Source organism: Watersipora subatra, chromosome 10, assembly GCF_963576615.1.
Source record: "Watersipora subatra chromosome 10, tzWatSuba1.1, whole genome shotgun sequence".
Lineage (NCBI taxonomy): Eukaryota > Metazoa > Bryozoa > Gymnolaemata > Cheilostomatida > Watersiporidae > Watersipora > Watersipora subatra.
In genome coordinates, this window is record NC_088717.1 from 3,224,389 (window position 1) to 3,241,473 (window position 17,085).

The 17,085-nt window shown below is 33.7% G+C and overlaps 2 protein-coding genes across 5 annotated transcripts in view; one reads left to right on the forward strand and one right to left on the reverse strand.

Moving 5' to 3' along the window:
• Positions 1-17,085, forward strand: part of LOC137405770 (uncharacterized) — a 36,479-nt gene that overhangs the window by 14,486 nt on the left and 4,908 nt on the right. For 2 of the 4 annotated variants that reach the window (XR_010979806.1, XR_010979807.1), the window contains exons 4-7: positions 32-207; positions 3,622-3,732; positions 4,534-4,605; positions 6,468-6,662. Coding sequence is in view for 2 of the 4 variants with exons in the window: in XM_068092161.1 (XP_067948262.1) it covers positions 32-207; positions 3,622-3,732; positions 4,534-4,593 (347 nt within the window). In the remaining 2 variants the exon portion in view is untranslated. Of the gene's footprint in view, positions 1-31; positions 208-3,621; positions 3,733-4,533; positions 4,606-6,467; positions 6,907-17,085 lie in introns of those variants that run through there. The other 2 variants (XM_068092161.1, XM_068092162.1) reach the window with 1 other exon arrangement.
• Positions 11,085-17,001, reverse strand: LOC137405771 (uncharacterized). The gene is made up of 5 exons (XM_068092163.1): positions 16,881-17,001; positions 15,748-15,923; positions 14,427-14,537; positions 12,776-12,831; positions 11,085-11,315 (listed from the first exon to the last, which is right to left on the reverse strand). The coding sequence occupies exons 1-5, from the start codon at positions 16,984-16,986 to the stop codon at positions 11,312-11,314; spliced, it is 453 nt and encodes a 150-aa protein (XP_067948264.1). The 5' UTR covers positions 16,987-17,001; the 3' UTR covers positions 11,085-11,311.

Consider the following 17,085-nt stretch of genomic DNA (forward strand, 5'->3'; position numbering starts at 1 on the left):
ATTATTACTACTATTGTTGATACACATACAGGGCTTCGACCGGTTGTTGGGGAGCGATCTGACGTTAACGACCCCTTTCTAAATCTGCACATCGACGATGGCAAGCTTGTAGCTGCCATGACACAGCCGTTTAATTCCAAGACGAGTGTGACACGTTTAGATGGTAGTAGCTCACCTGACTCGATTATCGGAGGAGGGTCAGCCAAGGTAATGTATCCTTCTACCACATGCTAAAAGACCTTTCTTATCAACATAGATTTGATCAGTGTGTTAACGCGTCGATCTTGCTCTTCTATGACTCTGTCTAATGTGAATTCGTTGGTTTTCAGGACTCATTCTTGTATAAATCCCTGGTTTTTTAGTTTTCACCCATTTCATCCAAGCCATCATTATCTGACTAAATCTTTACACTCTTGCACCTGTTTTACAAACATTTCAAAACACTTTTATAACACTCGTACAGTAAATGTAGTATTGAATTCTGGGAAATGTTACTGTTCTATAGTACTGCAGTTAAAGAGAATTACAAGTCTAAATCTCTGAAGCTGTACAACACTACAGCTCTACAACACTACTCCACTGTACTTCACTATTAATACCAAATAGCATTACAACATCGCACTGCTATACCGCTACACCACTATCATAGTATTACATCACTAAAACCACTGGACCTTCACACCACTGCACCACAACATCACTACAACACCACTACACTACCACTACACTACCACTACAACACTGCTACAACACTGCTACAACACCGATACACAAATACATAAGTAAAACTGCTACACTACTTCATCCCACAATTTTCTGACAAGAAAATGTAGTTATTCGCTAACTGAGTATGACTTATTGACCTCAACCATTATTATAAACTGACACGTTGGCAGTCTCGTGCGCCATGAGAGATCACCATGCGTAATAAGCATGCGCACAGTTATTTGGATATGCAGCAAGGTGGTCAAGCGGCACAGTGGTAGCACACTTGTCTTCAAATATGATCATCTGGGTTTGATTTCTGTATGGTGCAATAGTTTTTTCTTAACGTTCCTGACGCTCTTAGCATTGCTCCTAGCGAACAGACGAACGCAGCTCTCGTTATCCCACGACCAAACACGAGCGAAGCGAGTGTTTGGAAGCTTTATGATAATCCCATGACCAAACACGAGTGAAGCAAATGTTTGGGAGCTTTACGATAAATGCATATGTGCACACAACTCCCGAAAGTATCCAAAACTCTTGTACCGAAATCCCATCAAAAAATTTAACCATTTTTCTGTAGAGTCATTTAAGTATAATAATGATACAAAACACATATAAACCTCTTTAAATATGTTACCAAGTCTTTGAAAAGTGTCGACAATATCCTAAAACTTACCCTTCTGATCGGATTACACATAATTAGAAAGATTAATTTGGCCTACATACATGTAGTTTGAAAGCTTAAATAGATTAAATTAAAAGATTAAATAACTAGAAAGATTAAAATCGCTATTTAAATCTGACAAACCTTTTTAATCAAAATTAAGACCGGCCAGCAAAACGCCCATAAAGCCGTGCGACAGATAGTAGAACCATAAAGCCGTGCACATTTCACCAGTCTATGTATGAGAATAGTAACTTTAAGATCTTGAGATTAGATGTTACTGAACTATACTTTTTTCTATTATTAGAGAAACTGAAAAATTTGCGCATTTTCAGTAAAATCCAATTTCAAGATCTTAAAGTTAATATTCATCGGCTCACACAAACCAACTCTCAATATTTTACCGTTGTAACAGGAAACGAACTTTTTCCAATATAATTATACTCTTCCCTTTTTCGAGTTCGAAACATTAATGACTTACTTGTTAAGAACTTCGCTAGGGAGCGCATCACTCGATTAGCTATCAATGACCCAATCCTACAACGTAAAAGAGAAGAGACTAGACTGCGCGACCTTTAACAGAAAACTGCACTTATCTAACAAAACTATTTGTATTATTTTTTGTATGAACTTTTTCTTAACACTTTATATGTCTCCTTTTCTATATTTCTATTATTATATATTTCCTTTGTTATTAGTTCGTATACAAAATACTTTACATATACTTATATAGGGCCTACATATAAATCTATTTACAACATTATTCTATATCATATACCATTATTCCATTTCTATTATTTTATATACAACTTTACATTCTCTATATACTTTCCATTCGCAACATTCCTAACATTTTTCTATACTTACAATTCTAAAATAGAACTTTTCACCTTTATATATTTATTTATATTACACTACCAAATACAACTGTAATATCAACAATTAACCAATTATTCATATACCTGGTTTCAACCCAACTTTACCTCCAAATTAAATTGTTAGTTGCACCTTTTTGGAGTCGTGCTCCCTCAAATGTATTTTATATCATCTAGAACAACTCTCATTTACACTATACTCTGTCAATTCCTGCTGATAACTACTTTTTCAACAACCAGCACTACCCTTACTTTTTTCCATTATCACTTTAGTCGTGGGCTGTATGACGGGGGAATTTCTAGTAGTAAAAATGTCTGATTCACTTTCTTTATACATAAAATCCGGTTTGGCTAGATAAATCTTCTCTTAACAAATCTTCTATCTCTTTGCACTTTTGTATCAAGTTGTTCTTTCTTCTGCTCACTTTTTTCTCTCAAACCTCAGAGCTACTCAGAAATTGATGTTTTGATCCACACCGGCTACAGTTACTATTCTCCTAACAGAATTGTATTTACACAGCTCCTTTTTCTAGTTTACCAATCGCTGCGGTTGGACGCTTGAGAGTTGCAAGTCATCGCATCTGTTTGCTGATTTCAAAGGCAGAGCTAGTTACTTACTATAGCGTAACAAATATTGTTAGCTCAGCACCAATTTTCTAACAATTAAGAATTTTGTTGCTTCAGTCATGATTAGCAAACTTTTTAGAATGCTATAGTTACTGTAAATGTGGCTTTAAAATAGCCGGTAACAGAGATTAACCGTCAGTTTATTTACTTGGAATATGTGAGGCTAGTGCCATCAGCAATAGATATCAGACAGTTTTCACAATATTAAAGAAACAGTTGAAGGTTAGGAAAATATATTGCATCGCAAAAAATTTGAACCAGTGACATTTGGTGTAACCACCCAGCTCACTACCATTTGCACCAGTTGTTCGCCTCACAGTGTGTTCAAATTATGGTGTACATATTTGTTTTTTTGTGTGTTATCAGCGCACTGACAATGACACATGACACTCTACCAGGGCGGTTGTATCTAATACCTGCAGCACATTTGTGATAAGAGTTGGTTGAAATGTGATAGCTTTGGCAGGTGATGAACTGCTCGTATTGTTTAAATGGCCTTTTACCTTTCATACTGTTAGCTTTAATTGTTAACGCATTACTGGTCATTCATGCTCAAAAATATTTGGACAAGATGTGTAAAAGCCAGAAATTGTCTTCACTTGAACTCGAACTGTCTACACATTTGTTGAGGAATTTGTACAATGCTTAGTAACACCCGATCTTTAGCAGCGGTAAGCAATTGTTCTGAAAATTGAAAAAAGCAAGGAGATAAATTAACTGCATGAAAACAATTTTCATCTTTTTTAGTCTTATTTTGATATGGTTGATGGAACACCGGTTGTGACAACCAAACCTGATGATAAAAACATAAAACCATACTTCCTCACTCGTCATATGGTTAATGGCGAGCTTGTGCAAGTGAGTATATATATGTTTGCTCTATGTATTAGAGTTGGTTCTATGTTTGGTCTCTGTATTATTCTATAGATCTTTTTTTCTTAAAACCAACATAAAAGCAATGAGAAACTTATAGAAAAACACAAAAGTATTACATTTTAATTCATTACCATCGCTTATTACAAAAAGTTCAACCAACCCTACTCTGGCACTTTAATCTTATTATGGCTTGAATAGATGACTTCTAAAGGTGCTTATCACACTGCAATCATAGATGCAACCATAGATACAACCATAGATGCAACCATAGATACAACCATAGATGCAACCAGAAAAATAGCAAACCAGTTCAATGGCTGTAAATATTTGGCTAGATTACGTAAACCTATTACAGAAACAGGGTTCTTTGCAAAATGGCCATTTTAGGTTCATTGGGAACCTCGAAAAGGTAAACTAAAATGCCACACATAAAGAAAAGTAAGCATGCTAGTCAACCTGTCAGCTGGTAGCTCACTTGTCATCTAAAAGCAGTATACTCTGCTGACAAAGTCCAGAAATTATGAAACAAAATATGGCAATAGTTGTTACTTTTTCTAGTAAAATAATGCTAAAAGTTTGGAGATATCAGAAAAACACATCTGTACTAGAGCCATTGTTTCAACTCATACCAGGAGACAAATGAGGCAACCAAGGTTGTAATTATCAAAAATTCTCACTTGTTTTTATCCTAGCAGACCCAAATCAAACCAGTAGGCTTACATTAGCTAACATTGTCATTTGTTGCATTCCATGTGCCTCAGCCTTTTGCGTTGGATATTACAGAAAGTAAAAGTTGTTGGTGGAAAGGCAGTTGCTGTTCGATACTTTGTGCGTCAGGATTAGAGGCCCCTTATTGTAAGTATTACTTGTACAGAATAGGATATATGTTAGTGAATGTTAATCATTGATTTACTCATAACTATCAAACAGAACTGAACATGGTGCCACATTAAAAGCACTTCTACTCACATATGAACAAGTAGATAGCGTGGTGAAGTGCGTTTGCACGTCTTGCGAATTAGGTAGCAACATATATTATTTTTCACAGTGACACACAAACCCAAATAAAAGACAATAAAAAATATGAATAACAATAATAATGTTTGAAATTAATGTATATTTACAGTAAATGTTTACATGTAATCTAAGGCAGGTAAAACGTTGCTGCTAAAAAAGTCTGCGTGTTTAAACACCTTATTAGTAAAATACCAGAGTCAAATAAAACACATCTTCCAATTAAATTGAACAAATTTAGGATTGTGGTTTGACTTCTACTAATTTTTTTTATTTAACAACTAAGCCAAATAAAATAGCTTTTAAATAAAAATAGTTTAGAAAGAAAAATTATTATGAGATTACCAAAAGTAGTGCCTTATTTGGAAGTCTTTACACAAGGAAGCTGCAGTTTAACAACTAAACATTTATTTGACATTGGATATTCTCTTTTATAGAACACATAGAAGACATTAGCAAATTTGCTTTTCTGAAACATTAAATTAACTAAAAAGTTTTTTTTTCCGCTAAAATGCGAGTTCAACTGAAATATTTAATAAAGTTATAATAGCTCTCTTTTGACTTTTAAAGTCCCTTATACAGTTAAATAGTTTCTGAGCAAGTCAGTGAGTTGAGGTCTTCTACAATCGGTGCATGGGGCTGCAACTCTCCAATTTCTGTTCTATATTTGATCTTGTTAAGCCGGTCACACAGGTTTGTTTAAAAAAGCTGAACAAAATCTTATCACAGTTCTGTTTGGAAAGTGTCTGCCTTTCAGTATACAGAGAGCAGAGGTTAATAAAAGTCAAATGTCTTAAGAAAATACTAACTTTCTACAAACAGACTTGATAGGGATGGGTGTGTGACTAAAGTCTTAGCAAAAAGATACCGGGACTTCAATATCATAGTGAACCAACCACGAATTCATTTCACATGAAATCTCTATTAAAAATAAATTACTTTTGGAACTGTTAACAGAGAAGCGATCACTTACTTTGTGTCTGCATTAGGCCTACATCCTTTTGACGAGAACAGTAGGCCTATAACTTTTAAATTCTCTTAGCATATCTGAAAGCAGACCTCTTCACTTATGAGGAAAACTGAGTTGGCATCAGGAAGGTTGGATGCCGTAAAACATAAAGAAAATTATAATTTTTTTTTCAAAACCAGGTCATCTCTAAGCTAGTCGCTACAATGAGCAGTACAAAATCAACTAACTATAATATAACTCTTTAGGAACGAAATAGTTTTGCAAAGGCATTGTTTTAGTTGACAACTTTGTTTTCTATATATTTATAGCAAACATTTTGCAAACAGAAAATTTACACCTCGGATAAACTTAAAGCAATACATGTAATATGTACCTTCCACAGCATAGAATCATGTCAATACAATCGTAAGATAAAACAAAATTCCTAAATTTATATCTTGTTTGAAATGAGATTATTGCCAATGAAGTGATGAAAAGGTTTGTTTCAGCTTTCAAACTATTTGGGAGAGATTTAGATCACAACAGTTACTATAGTGAAATGAAACTAGGTCACAACAGTTACTATAGTGAAATGAAACTAGGTCACAACAGTTGCTATAGTGAGATGAAATTAGGTCACTACGGTTACTATAGTGAAATGAAACTAGGTCACTACAGTTACTATAGTGAAATGAAACTATGATGCTACTGTATTTTTGGGAGTAATATTTTTAAATGTTTTTTTTATTTACAGGGAAAATAACTTCAACTCTGCATATGACAATAAAGCCAGTTCATCCTCAATTGCTCAGGCCGTACTATTTTCTCACAACTCCATCAACTCGACGACTGTCAGCTTTCACTTCTGACGCTGCCTCCTTGCCTCTCCAGCATTTTTGGTTAACCTTAAAGTGCTATGGAACTTATGCTAAGCTCTGCTTGCAATAAGGTACTGAAGCTATAATCTTGCTTAAGTACGCTTGCTCACATGATCTATGAAATTTGGGCTGGTAGCTGACTTTTCTTTTATGTTATAACACTTGCTTGGACGCATTCCTACATGCCGGTGAAAAACTATGTTATAAAAGGTTACTCAGCTAGTGCTTGAAGCAGTTAATACCTCTGAGCTGTATTTTATATATATACTATACTGTATACGCTGCCATAAACTTGAGAGACCACAAACTTCAATGTTATAGTTTCAGCTTTTGTCTCTTCTGTCATGCTGATAACTTGAAAGAATTAGTTTGTGTCTGGTTTATGAGTCACTGCCGGTCAGTGCTTTGACCTGTTTATTATATCACAATGGCAAAAAGTTAATATCTTAGTTATTACAAAAGATTCCTCTACAGAAGTGAGAATTAGGGATAATGAGTGAGCGAGAACAGTTCACAAATGTTGGTTGGTTTCTGCTAGCAAAGATCATATCACACATTGATGTAAATTTAGCTCACAAGCAAATTTCTGACCGCAAAACATATTGTGTTCATAACAACCTTAGTACTAGAAGGTGTCAAAGCTGTCAAAGTCTAACTGTTATCAGGTTTGAAAATCCCAAGTTCACATGTGATTGTGAACATGTGATTTTGAGTATGCGATTGTGAACATGTTATTGTGAACATGTGATTTTGAGTATGCGATTGTGAACATGTTATTGTGAACATGTGATTTTGAGTATGCGATTGTGAACATGTTATTGTGAACATGTGAGTGTCAACATGTTATTATGAACATATGGTTGTCAACATGTTATTGTGAACATGTGATTGTCAACCTGTTATTGTGAACATGTGATTGTCAACATATGATTGTGGTGTTCACATGTCGAAAACTGATATACCAGTTAGCAGGATGTACGCATAATGTAGGGGACACAGACATAAGAAAGCATTTTTCTGATTTCTTCTGCTTATTTTATGTTTTGTGAAAGTCTAAGTGACTCAACTTAGTCTAAGTGGATCAATTATGTACATAGTTGATCTCAAGATCAAAATCGACTAAACTTGATCATGGTTAAAATGTCAAAATGCAAACAAAAGTGCGATTATTACTCCTATTAATTGTTGCATTTCGGCAGAAAGACCGACGGAATAGAGACCCGTAAAGGCTTGGTCACACGAGCACCGAACCGACGTAGGATCGGTTCGGTTTGGAGGCTGGTTCGGTTCGTGGCACATGTCACACGGCATCCGAAGTCACTTCGCTTCCTAGATACCATAAGTATAGAGAAAAGACACGGTTTCATTAGTAATTGTTATGTATTTGAGTTAAATATTTCTATTGTAAACAAAAAACTTTGAGAAACAATTATAAATTATAATTACACAGCAGATTTATCAGAAGATCGTTCAGTTGCTCAAAATAAATCACTCGATACAACGATTTTGCTAACCCTTCCCATCAACATAATTATATTTTTTTATTAACATATGAATGTTTTTCTATGCTGAGTACATAACAAACAAAAACAGTCTTTATCATAGTACTGTGGTTTTACATAAATAAATCAGTCAACGATACTTCATCAGGATGAATATGACACATTACTTATATTCTACACAAAAGAAAATCACAACCATTCCCTTACATTTATGCAAAACTTAAGTGCAACATCTTACATTTATGCAACCCAATCACAAGTCCGGGTGAACCTTGCCGTAAATTGCTTCATGTTGTTTATTTAACGAAATAAAAGTATCATCCCATTTCTTTTTTAACTTTACTCACATGCACGTAAGGAGAAATGTGACTCGTGCTCGCTAGAATTCTAGAATTTTAACCAGCCAATAAGAGCAAGGGTTCGGCACGAAATTTCGAGCAGTACCGAAATAGTTCGTTTCGGCTAGAAATGTCTTCGGCTGAACTTTTTACAGCTGAGAGCGACGTCGTTTTGCGTCATTTTGTTCGGTTCGGTGCTCGTGTAACCACGCCTTAACACTACAGCTTGAAAGCAATAGCCAATATTAATAATAGAAGGGCAGATGGCTGAGCAACTAGGGACGTCATTTCGGCACGTATCTTTCTTCTGAGCATTTTAACCGCAATGAAGTTTGGTCGATTTTAATCCTGAAACATCCTGGCAGTCAGATCACCTCAAACATTAAAAACAATTGCCAATGATAGAAAAATACCGATACTTTTTGATAAAACCTATTGACATTTTGTGTAAGTTTATCTATAAACAGATTAGTTAGGGAGTCTGTTTTAAATTTTCTATACCGTTTTGTAAATGCAAGTGGCTAGACACAAGATCAGACCAAATATAAAATATTCCTAAGTGAAATGTTGGTAAAAAGCATCAGCGACAGTATTTCAAGTGAGAACAGCTCAATGAGATGTAATTTTCTATTTGATATTTACGTGCACTCGTTCGTAAATTCGATAGGTGAGCTTTAGCTTTATAAATTTGAGCTCTCAGAGTTTACCTAATTGTTTTAGGTTTACAAAATGGTTCAGCAACATGCCCACCAGTTTTTGATGCGTTCAACAAGTCTTTAAAATCTATTAGTCAATAACTTTTGTGATGCTAATGAATTTAATTAAGGCAAGCGTGTATTATCTTTAACTTTGTTATCTCAAAAACTGGACCATCAACTCATCCTCTAATTCAGCTCAGAAAAATAGGTAGAAAACAAAACGGCCTATTACTCTTCTACTTAAATTGTATATTGTCAATTTGGTCGTATGCTGCTTCAAGCTGGTGTCCCTTGGTATCAAAAACTGTTAAAAAAATTAGAAGGATTTCCAAAATTATGCTTCAGGGTTATGTTATCTGATAGGGACAGCTATGATCAGAGTCTAAATGCCCTTAGTGCTGAGGAGCTACATGTAAATGTATTTTCAGATATTTGCCTTTAGAATACTCAAATCGTATCCCCAATCTGATTGACTATTTATTACATTCCTACTTTCCAAATAGCCCCTAAACCTGCTACCAGACACCGACACTTTGCCAATTTACATTATAGAACAGTGTTATGCAAAAAACATTTTTCTTCCAGTACACATAATTTACTCTACTATTATTTGTCTTTGTCTCATGGTCTAATTTACTTTAAATGGCCTTGACCTGTGGTAATAAAACTTATATCTATCTACTGCATGGCTATAGAATATTCTAAAAGTTGTTTTGCCTTTCTCTTTAGTAGTCTATGCTACTAGCTTTTTATCTCAAATCAGGTCTGCTGTCCTAATGTTGATCTTAACTGCTCTACATGCACACGCGTAACTTAGTCATTCTCAAATCGTATCTCCAATCTGCCTGACCTTCCATTACATTCCTACTTTCCCAAAAACTGCTACACCTTGTGGCAGACACCAGCACCTTGCCAATGCACATAGAACAGCGTATGCAAAAACAGCTTTTTGCTCAATACACATAATTCACTATTTATTGTTTAATGGTGAAATTTGCTTTAAATGGCATCAATAGGTGCAAATGAGCTTAATATCTATCTACTGCATGACTGTAGAATATTCTAGAAGTTGTTTTGTCCTCAAGCGATGGCACTGGTTATAGTTATATTATCCAGTAGTTTATATTCTACGTAAGTAGTTTACAAGCAGCCTGTACTTATCAACACCAGTTGTATCCATGGCTTATTAATTATATAAATTATAAAAGTGTAAAATAAAGTGGATATCTATTGCCCCAAGTTTAGTTGGAAGACAAGGTTTTGCTATTAATCGAAAGTGAAAATATTTTCAACTTTAATTCTGTCTGTAGTATTTGTCTGGAACTGTAAAATGCATCAGCTAAAATAACAATATTTCCTTGTAATAAACCTGGTTTACATACAAGCATAAAATGTTCATCTTGTCAATCCCAAGTCTTATCATCAATTTAAATTCTTCTTATAAACAAAAGCTTCAAGCAAATTCTGAGAAAGTCAGTACAACTCATTTTTAGACAAAGTAATTTTAATTTTAGCACGAAGTTAAATTTGCATTATGTAGATGGTGTGAGGCGGTATAACCATGTCAATGTATTTATGCCTTAGTTTAATCAACCGTGCTGGCCCACAACTGTACCATGATAATGACGTCTATGATAATGTTTGAGTCCATTCTTGCTTTTTTTGAGACAGGTTCAGTAGTAGAATGCAATATACACTAATTAGACTCTTCGTACCGATTGATTTGTATTTTACCTGTAATATAACCACTGAGCTCAGTTTTATCGCCTCTGTTTGATTATCAATTTTCTTGACAGCATCTTCTTGATTTAGATGTGTTGAGATATTTAGAATCATTCAGAATTTATCAACTATCTGTAGGCTCATCAAGGTCATCAGTATACGGATGGCTTCAACGTCGCTTGCTTCTAACTTAGAGCTTTTGAAAATTTGCCATCAAAGCACAACACATAAAAGAATATAATATGTTTTATTTTTTAGTTATAAGGTAGTAGAGCCATTGTAAAGAATGCAGTAAATATTTAAAATTCATTATCTCATGTGAACTTCATATAAATACAAGGTCTGTTAATAAAGTGAGCAAAGTGCGAAGATATGATACTCGTTTATTGAGATAAGCTGGTACAGATGAACGCAGCAGGCTTGCTTAGATAGATTAAAATAGTTCCTCAGTCCTGTTACCTCAGCTGAAACAGAGAATAAACTGCTCATAACATGTTTACATCCAAATTGAGCGAGGATAGCACTTTAATACTTGTCCCAATTTATTGACCTCATAGTTAAAAACCACGGAAGTGTGTTATTGGCAATGATTTGGCATATCCATTTCTAGCTAGTTTGTGAATCACAACCTTATGCATACTGATAACTTTATGCATACTGATAACTCTATGCACACTGATAACTCTATGCGTACTGATAAAATAACTACATGATTAGACAAACACCAGGTGTATTATTGTAGCAATAATATTGGCATGCTGAACAACTGAAAGCTGAAGTTTGCATATTTTGTAGATAAAGGCTGATTTCAATCAACCTCTTAATAACTAACAAAATTCTTACGTGCTAGATACAATATTTTATCTACTTCTGTACATAAGCATTCTCATGCACTTGATCTGCATATATAAACTGTTTTGACATTCAGCAACAAATATTAGAGGTTTTATTGATTCAAATTTTTACTATTGCTAGATTATAAAGATATAAATAAAATTTGATGGTATGTTCGACAAAAACTCAAGTCTCATGCGTATCCTTAGCAAAGAGCCTATTCTTGAAAAAATGATTTATTGCATAAATTTCAATTCTATTCTATTTCTAAAATACCAAACTTTGCGAGCTCAAATAAAATTAATTGTTGATCCTCAAAACTTTTAAATGTTTTGTAGAATTATCTCAAGTGGCACATGGTAAAAATATGAACAATTATGGCATTTTGAATTTTTTCCTTCCATCTGTAAAGTTTTATGTTAGTTATGCTATTGCCAGCCAAATATCAAAATGTAAAACAAATACATCTGCCATAACATAAGCTAAAGAAATGTTGTAGCATTTGAGAAACATTACTTGTTTCACAATGTGGATTGGAGCCAAACAACCTCATTGCAATACAAGAACATAGATTGTTCACTCTCTAAACGATTTGGTGTTAGATATTATAAAACTAAACTATAATACTTGCTGAATATTTAGGCTTATATATACTTATATATAAAAGTGCTTCTGAGACGCCTCAACATTTCTTGAGTTTATGTTATGACAGATGCATTTGTTGCACATTTTGATATTTGGATGCAGATAGCAACCTCATAACTAACATAAAAGTTTATACACAGAAGGAAAATGTTGTACATAAACTACATGTAAGTATGTTTAGTTTATAAAACTAAATATATAATTAAGTGCTCATATAATAACCAAGTGTTCAGCTTTTGCTGTAATTGAATTTTGAAGTTTTACTGATAAAACTATATATCGTTAAAAGTTTTACAGTGAAAAGAAATTATTATAGCAAAGTTTTCAACTCTTAATATCCTTTAGCATTGGTAAAATGTATGAGTAAAGTTGATAACTTTTTTACAAAGCAAAAAACAAAATGATTTATGATCAGCTCTGAATATTTGCTTAGCCAGATACTTACTCCTGTTTGACAAAGTATCGCTTGGATACAGCTGTTCCTCCAATTACCTGGATGAGCTGTAAAATGCAAAAAGATTTGTGTAGAAATTTGATAAAGCTTGAACAAAATACATTACAGAAGTCATTGCACAGTATAAACATTTGATACAAGGAAGGATTTATTTGTGAAGTTAGTTTTACTATTATACCGGCATGTGTGTGTTGTCTTCTCTACCTGACACTGGCTTATTCCTTTTTAATCTATACTTTATCAATGTTAAGGTTGCAGGTTTTATGTAGCTTTTACAACTTTAAAGCTGTGATGGTTAAAATGTAAGATTGGAGTTTATTTTACTTTTTTTTTAAAGCTAAAAAATTCATGTCTTTTAGGCTAATCTTCATAAAATCACAAAAGCTGACTTCATTTTGACAGAATATTACACTGAAATTTAATACAACTCTTCGATTACAAGCTTTGCAATTATGAACACACCAGATGTTGCTTTCGGATTTATAAATACTGATAGAGTTGTTGTTACTAGGGCACCTTACATATATTTTAAGCCCGATGCAGTGACCTTGAAATTTAATTTTGTAATGGAGTTAACATACAACTCAATCTAAATATTATGTCTGAGAACCCGTAGCTCCAGTATTCGGTCTTGTAAGTTTAAGGTTAGTTATCAATGAGCCTTGTCTGTGCTGTCTCTGAATGTTTGCTGCCTCTCTGTCTCAGTACTAGTACAGTTCATAGCTTTGACAAAGGAAGCATGATATGAGTATCTAGTATACGCAAACGTCGGCTTAGCCCCAGTTTTACATACAAACCTTTTTACACTAAGTTGTAAAATGAGAGCAAAGATATATGTTGACATATGAAATACTTTAACCTGTGCAAATTTGTCTAAACATATTTTGTAAGTAAAATAAATGATGAAAATTTTAAAAAGTCAATAATTAAAAAAATCAAGTTAACTTGAAGTAGATTATAGTGAGTATTTAAACTATATTTACACTATATTAGATAAGTTAAAATTGTGCTACATATCTCTATGGATCACTCGACCATAGAAATGCTTCCGTTTTGGTCAACCTACATTTTTATTCGCGCATTTCCTCTAACGCAAAGTGGCAATAAAACCTGATTTTATTGATTATCAGTTTTGTTATTGATTATCAATCATTAGTTCTACTAATTATTACTTTCTTGATTTTGATTTACAAATAATTTAGGTTTTCACACTGCATTTGTTCCATAATGTCACACAATTTATTTGTTGGAACGCGAAAAGTAATTGCTGTATTTCTTTGTTGTATGGTGGGCTTTAAAATGAATCAGAAAAATAAAAGGCATTTTCACATAAATATTCATTTCAGCATGTAAAAATTTCAAAATACAAAGTAAGTATCAAGATGGATTAACTTGTTATATAATTAAGTTTTATATCTACAACTCAGCTAGTATTTCCGGAACAGCGGAGGCAGTGTTTCTGCTTCATCTAATTTTGAACAGTTTCTCACCAAAAGGATTTGGTATAAGCCTACATACTGGGGTGATTTCGTTATGCGCTGAAACCATAGATAAATTCTTGTGAAGGATTCCTAGAAAGGATAGCTACAGACTCAAATGTTTCTGAGTATTTCAGTATGGCAAAATCGACTGCTTGACTGACCTGTACTAATTCATCATCGATCATCACCCTTGTGAGAGATACCGTCTTCTGGTTTGGGTCATCAGGAGTTGTAATAACCACAGGTCGTCCATCGATCATCTCAAAGTGAGACTAGAAGAATTGAAGGGAAATTTTGTCTTTGGTTTTATTAGAAATAATAGCAAATTTTTTCTTTTCATCCAAATGTCAAAAAATCGCTTTTACCAGCAATACTTGCTTTCGGTTCAAATTAACATGTTCCAACAAATGTTATTGGTGTTATACTATATAGACCATCTACATATATGTCATCATACAAATAGACATCACATATTGTCATGGTTTTGATAAACTTATGCTTTGACTCAGTACCGCTACTCAGTACACAGTACTGCTACTCAGTACTCAGTACTGCTTCTCTAGCCTCACATATAGTTGTAGACTAGTTTAATACCCGGCGTTGCGCGGGTAATAAAAATGCTTTTGGACAAAAAATTTATTTTAAGATAACATGTACAACATTTACCATTCTAACTTTTAAAATTCATATCATGAGAAAAGTGTTTTTTGTGCAGCTCAGATGAACTATGAGAGAAAAGAAAACAACTGTAGAGGTTTTCAAACTTTTTCAAACAACTGTAAGTTTTAAATTTTATATAATGAAAGAAGTGTTTTGTTAAAATAAATTATGAGATAAAATAAAACTGTAAAGGTGTTTAAATGTAAAATCATTAGCGAGTAATAGCTAGATATGGTCTGTTTTGCTAAATATAATTTTTTTAATATACGTGTACGTATAGTTTTGCTAATATAGTTTGTTCTGCTTATTGTTGATAACGTTTTGCAAAAACAAAATTAGCCATAGTATGGCAAGAATGAAAAAGCATGGTGCTTCATAGAATTAATAGAGTCCATAGAGTTTCTATTAATACGTCATTTAGCGTGTGAAAATGGAAAAGGGTGTATACAGTATATAGTAAGAGCTATGAATTGTAAGAGCCTTCGGAGACTCGTGGTTAAACAAACGGATTAAAAACCTGCGGGTGCATTCTTCATGAGTTCAAATTCGGGATGATGTGAGATTTTAATAGCTATAACTGATAATACGGATATGCAGACACATAGGTTACATGTCACCTAGGTTACATAGCTCATTGTTACATATATAGATCTGTAACAAGTGGTACGATATATTAGCCTTCTTTGATTTTTCACCTTTGAGAGCATTGAACTTAAATTTTGAGCTTTTTAAATAGCAGAAGCAGCATTCATTGAAAAGCTGGTTTTCGAATTATTTGCTTGGGGTATAAAACTTGATAACAGCTATAAATGCAAAAGCTACCTTTGCAGTTCCTCCTCCTATAATTACATCCTCGGTCTCTCTTCCATCCAAGTGAACAATGCTTGTTTTGGAATTGTATGGCTGCTTCATTGCGGAAACTAGTTGGTCGTCGTCGATATAAAGATGCAGAATTGGGTCATTCACGTTAGATCGCTCACCGACGATCGGGCGTAGTCCTGAATAATATATAGTGTATATGAATAATAACATGTATATTGTAGTCCTGATTAATGCAGTTTCAAACAGGGTTTTGTTGTTCATATATCCAGTAATAGCAATAAAGTGTTAAAAGCAAAAAAGTCACTTTACAATGGATTTGAATTTGGAAATCTAGGTCTGCAGACAAGCCTGCCATCTTCTAAGCAAAGTGGCTACATTGTTATACAATGGAATAATTGTGGTCATACTTATTACATCGGTTAGAATGTAACAACATATACACTTGAAGCACGTGTGAAAATACTATTAGTTACTATTTGCACGCTTGAAGATCATGATTGCATGAGAGATTATTACGAGTTACATTAAGTTATGATGACAAGCTGGCTTCACGGCTCTTATTATAGTAAAGATTTAGACTAGCTTAAATTAAATGCTTATGCAACCATCTGACTTTACACAGTTTAACAGCTTTGTTAAGATTTTAACTAGCTAATCTATGAAAAGGTCCTAAAGTGATTGCTGTCATAATGCTAGTCGAGAGAACAACTCCTATAGGCATTGAACTCCTACCAACAGACTAAATGGTTTTCATCAAAAGAGTTTTGAAACAAATGAGCATTTTAAAGATTTTGAATATATTTCAATAAAGATTTGTTGAATACCAATTAAATCTGAGTGAAGCATCTGAGCCAAACTTGCTTTTGCTGGTCCAATGTATTATGTTTTAAATGTTGTCAAATTAGAAAACATTTAAAATATTTGTGGCAGTAATTTTGTGCATTTTTGTTTCATCACAGAGTTGAACGGATATACTGGAACTATATTGACAACTAGATACATGAAGGTGTCGGCATATATAATCATGGAAGTCAAATGTTTTACAAAGTCATTCCTTTAAAAAGATAGGTTGCTAACTAATTAAAAAGTAAAGAGTTTTATAAGCTGGTAGCCTAGGGTATAACACTACCTACCCATTTCTGCCATCATCTCTATGATACTCTCAGATCGTGTATTGTCACACTTCCATCGGCCAAGCATCGGGGCGAGGGCATCTTTTGCTTCCTTGTAAGATGTCATTTTTTGTTTTTTTTTCTGTTCAAAGTATATAAAAAAGGTAAAAAGGCAGAATATGGATGAACAAGTCGGTTGACCTATTCTAAAAAAATGTTATTAACA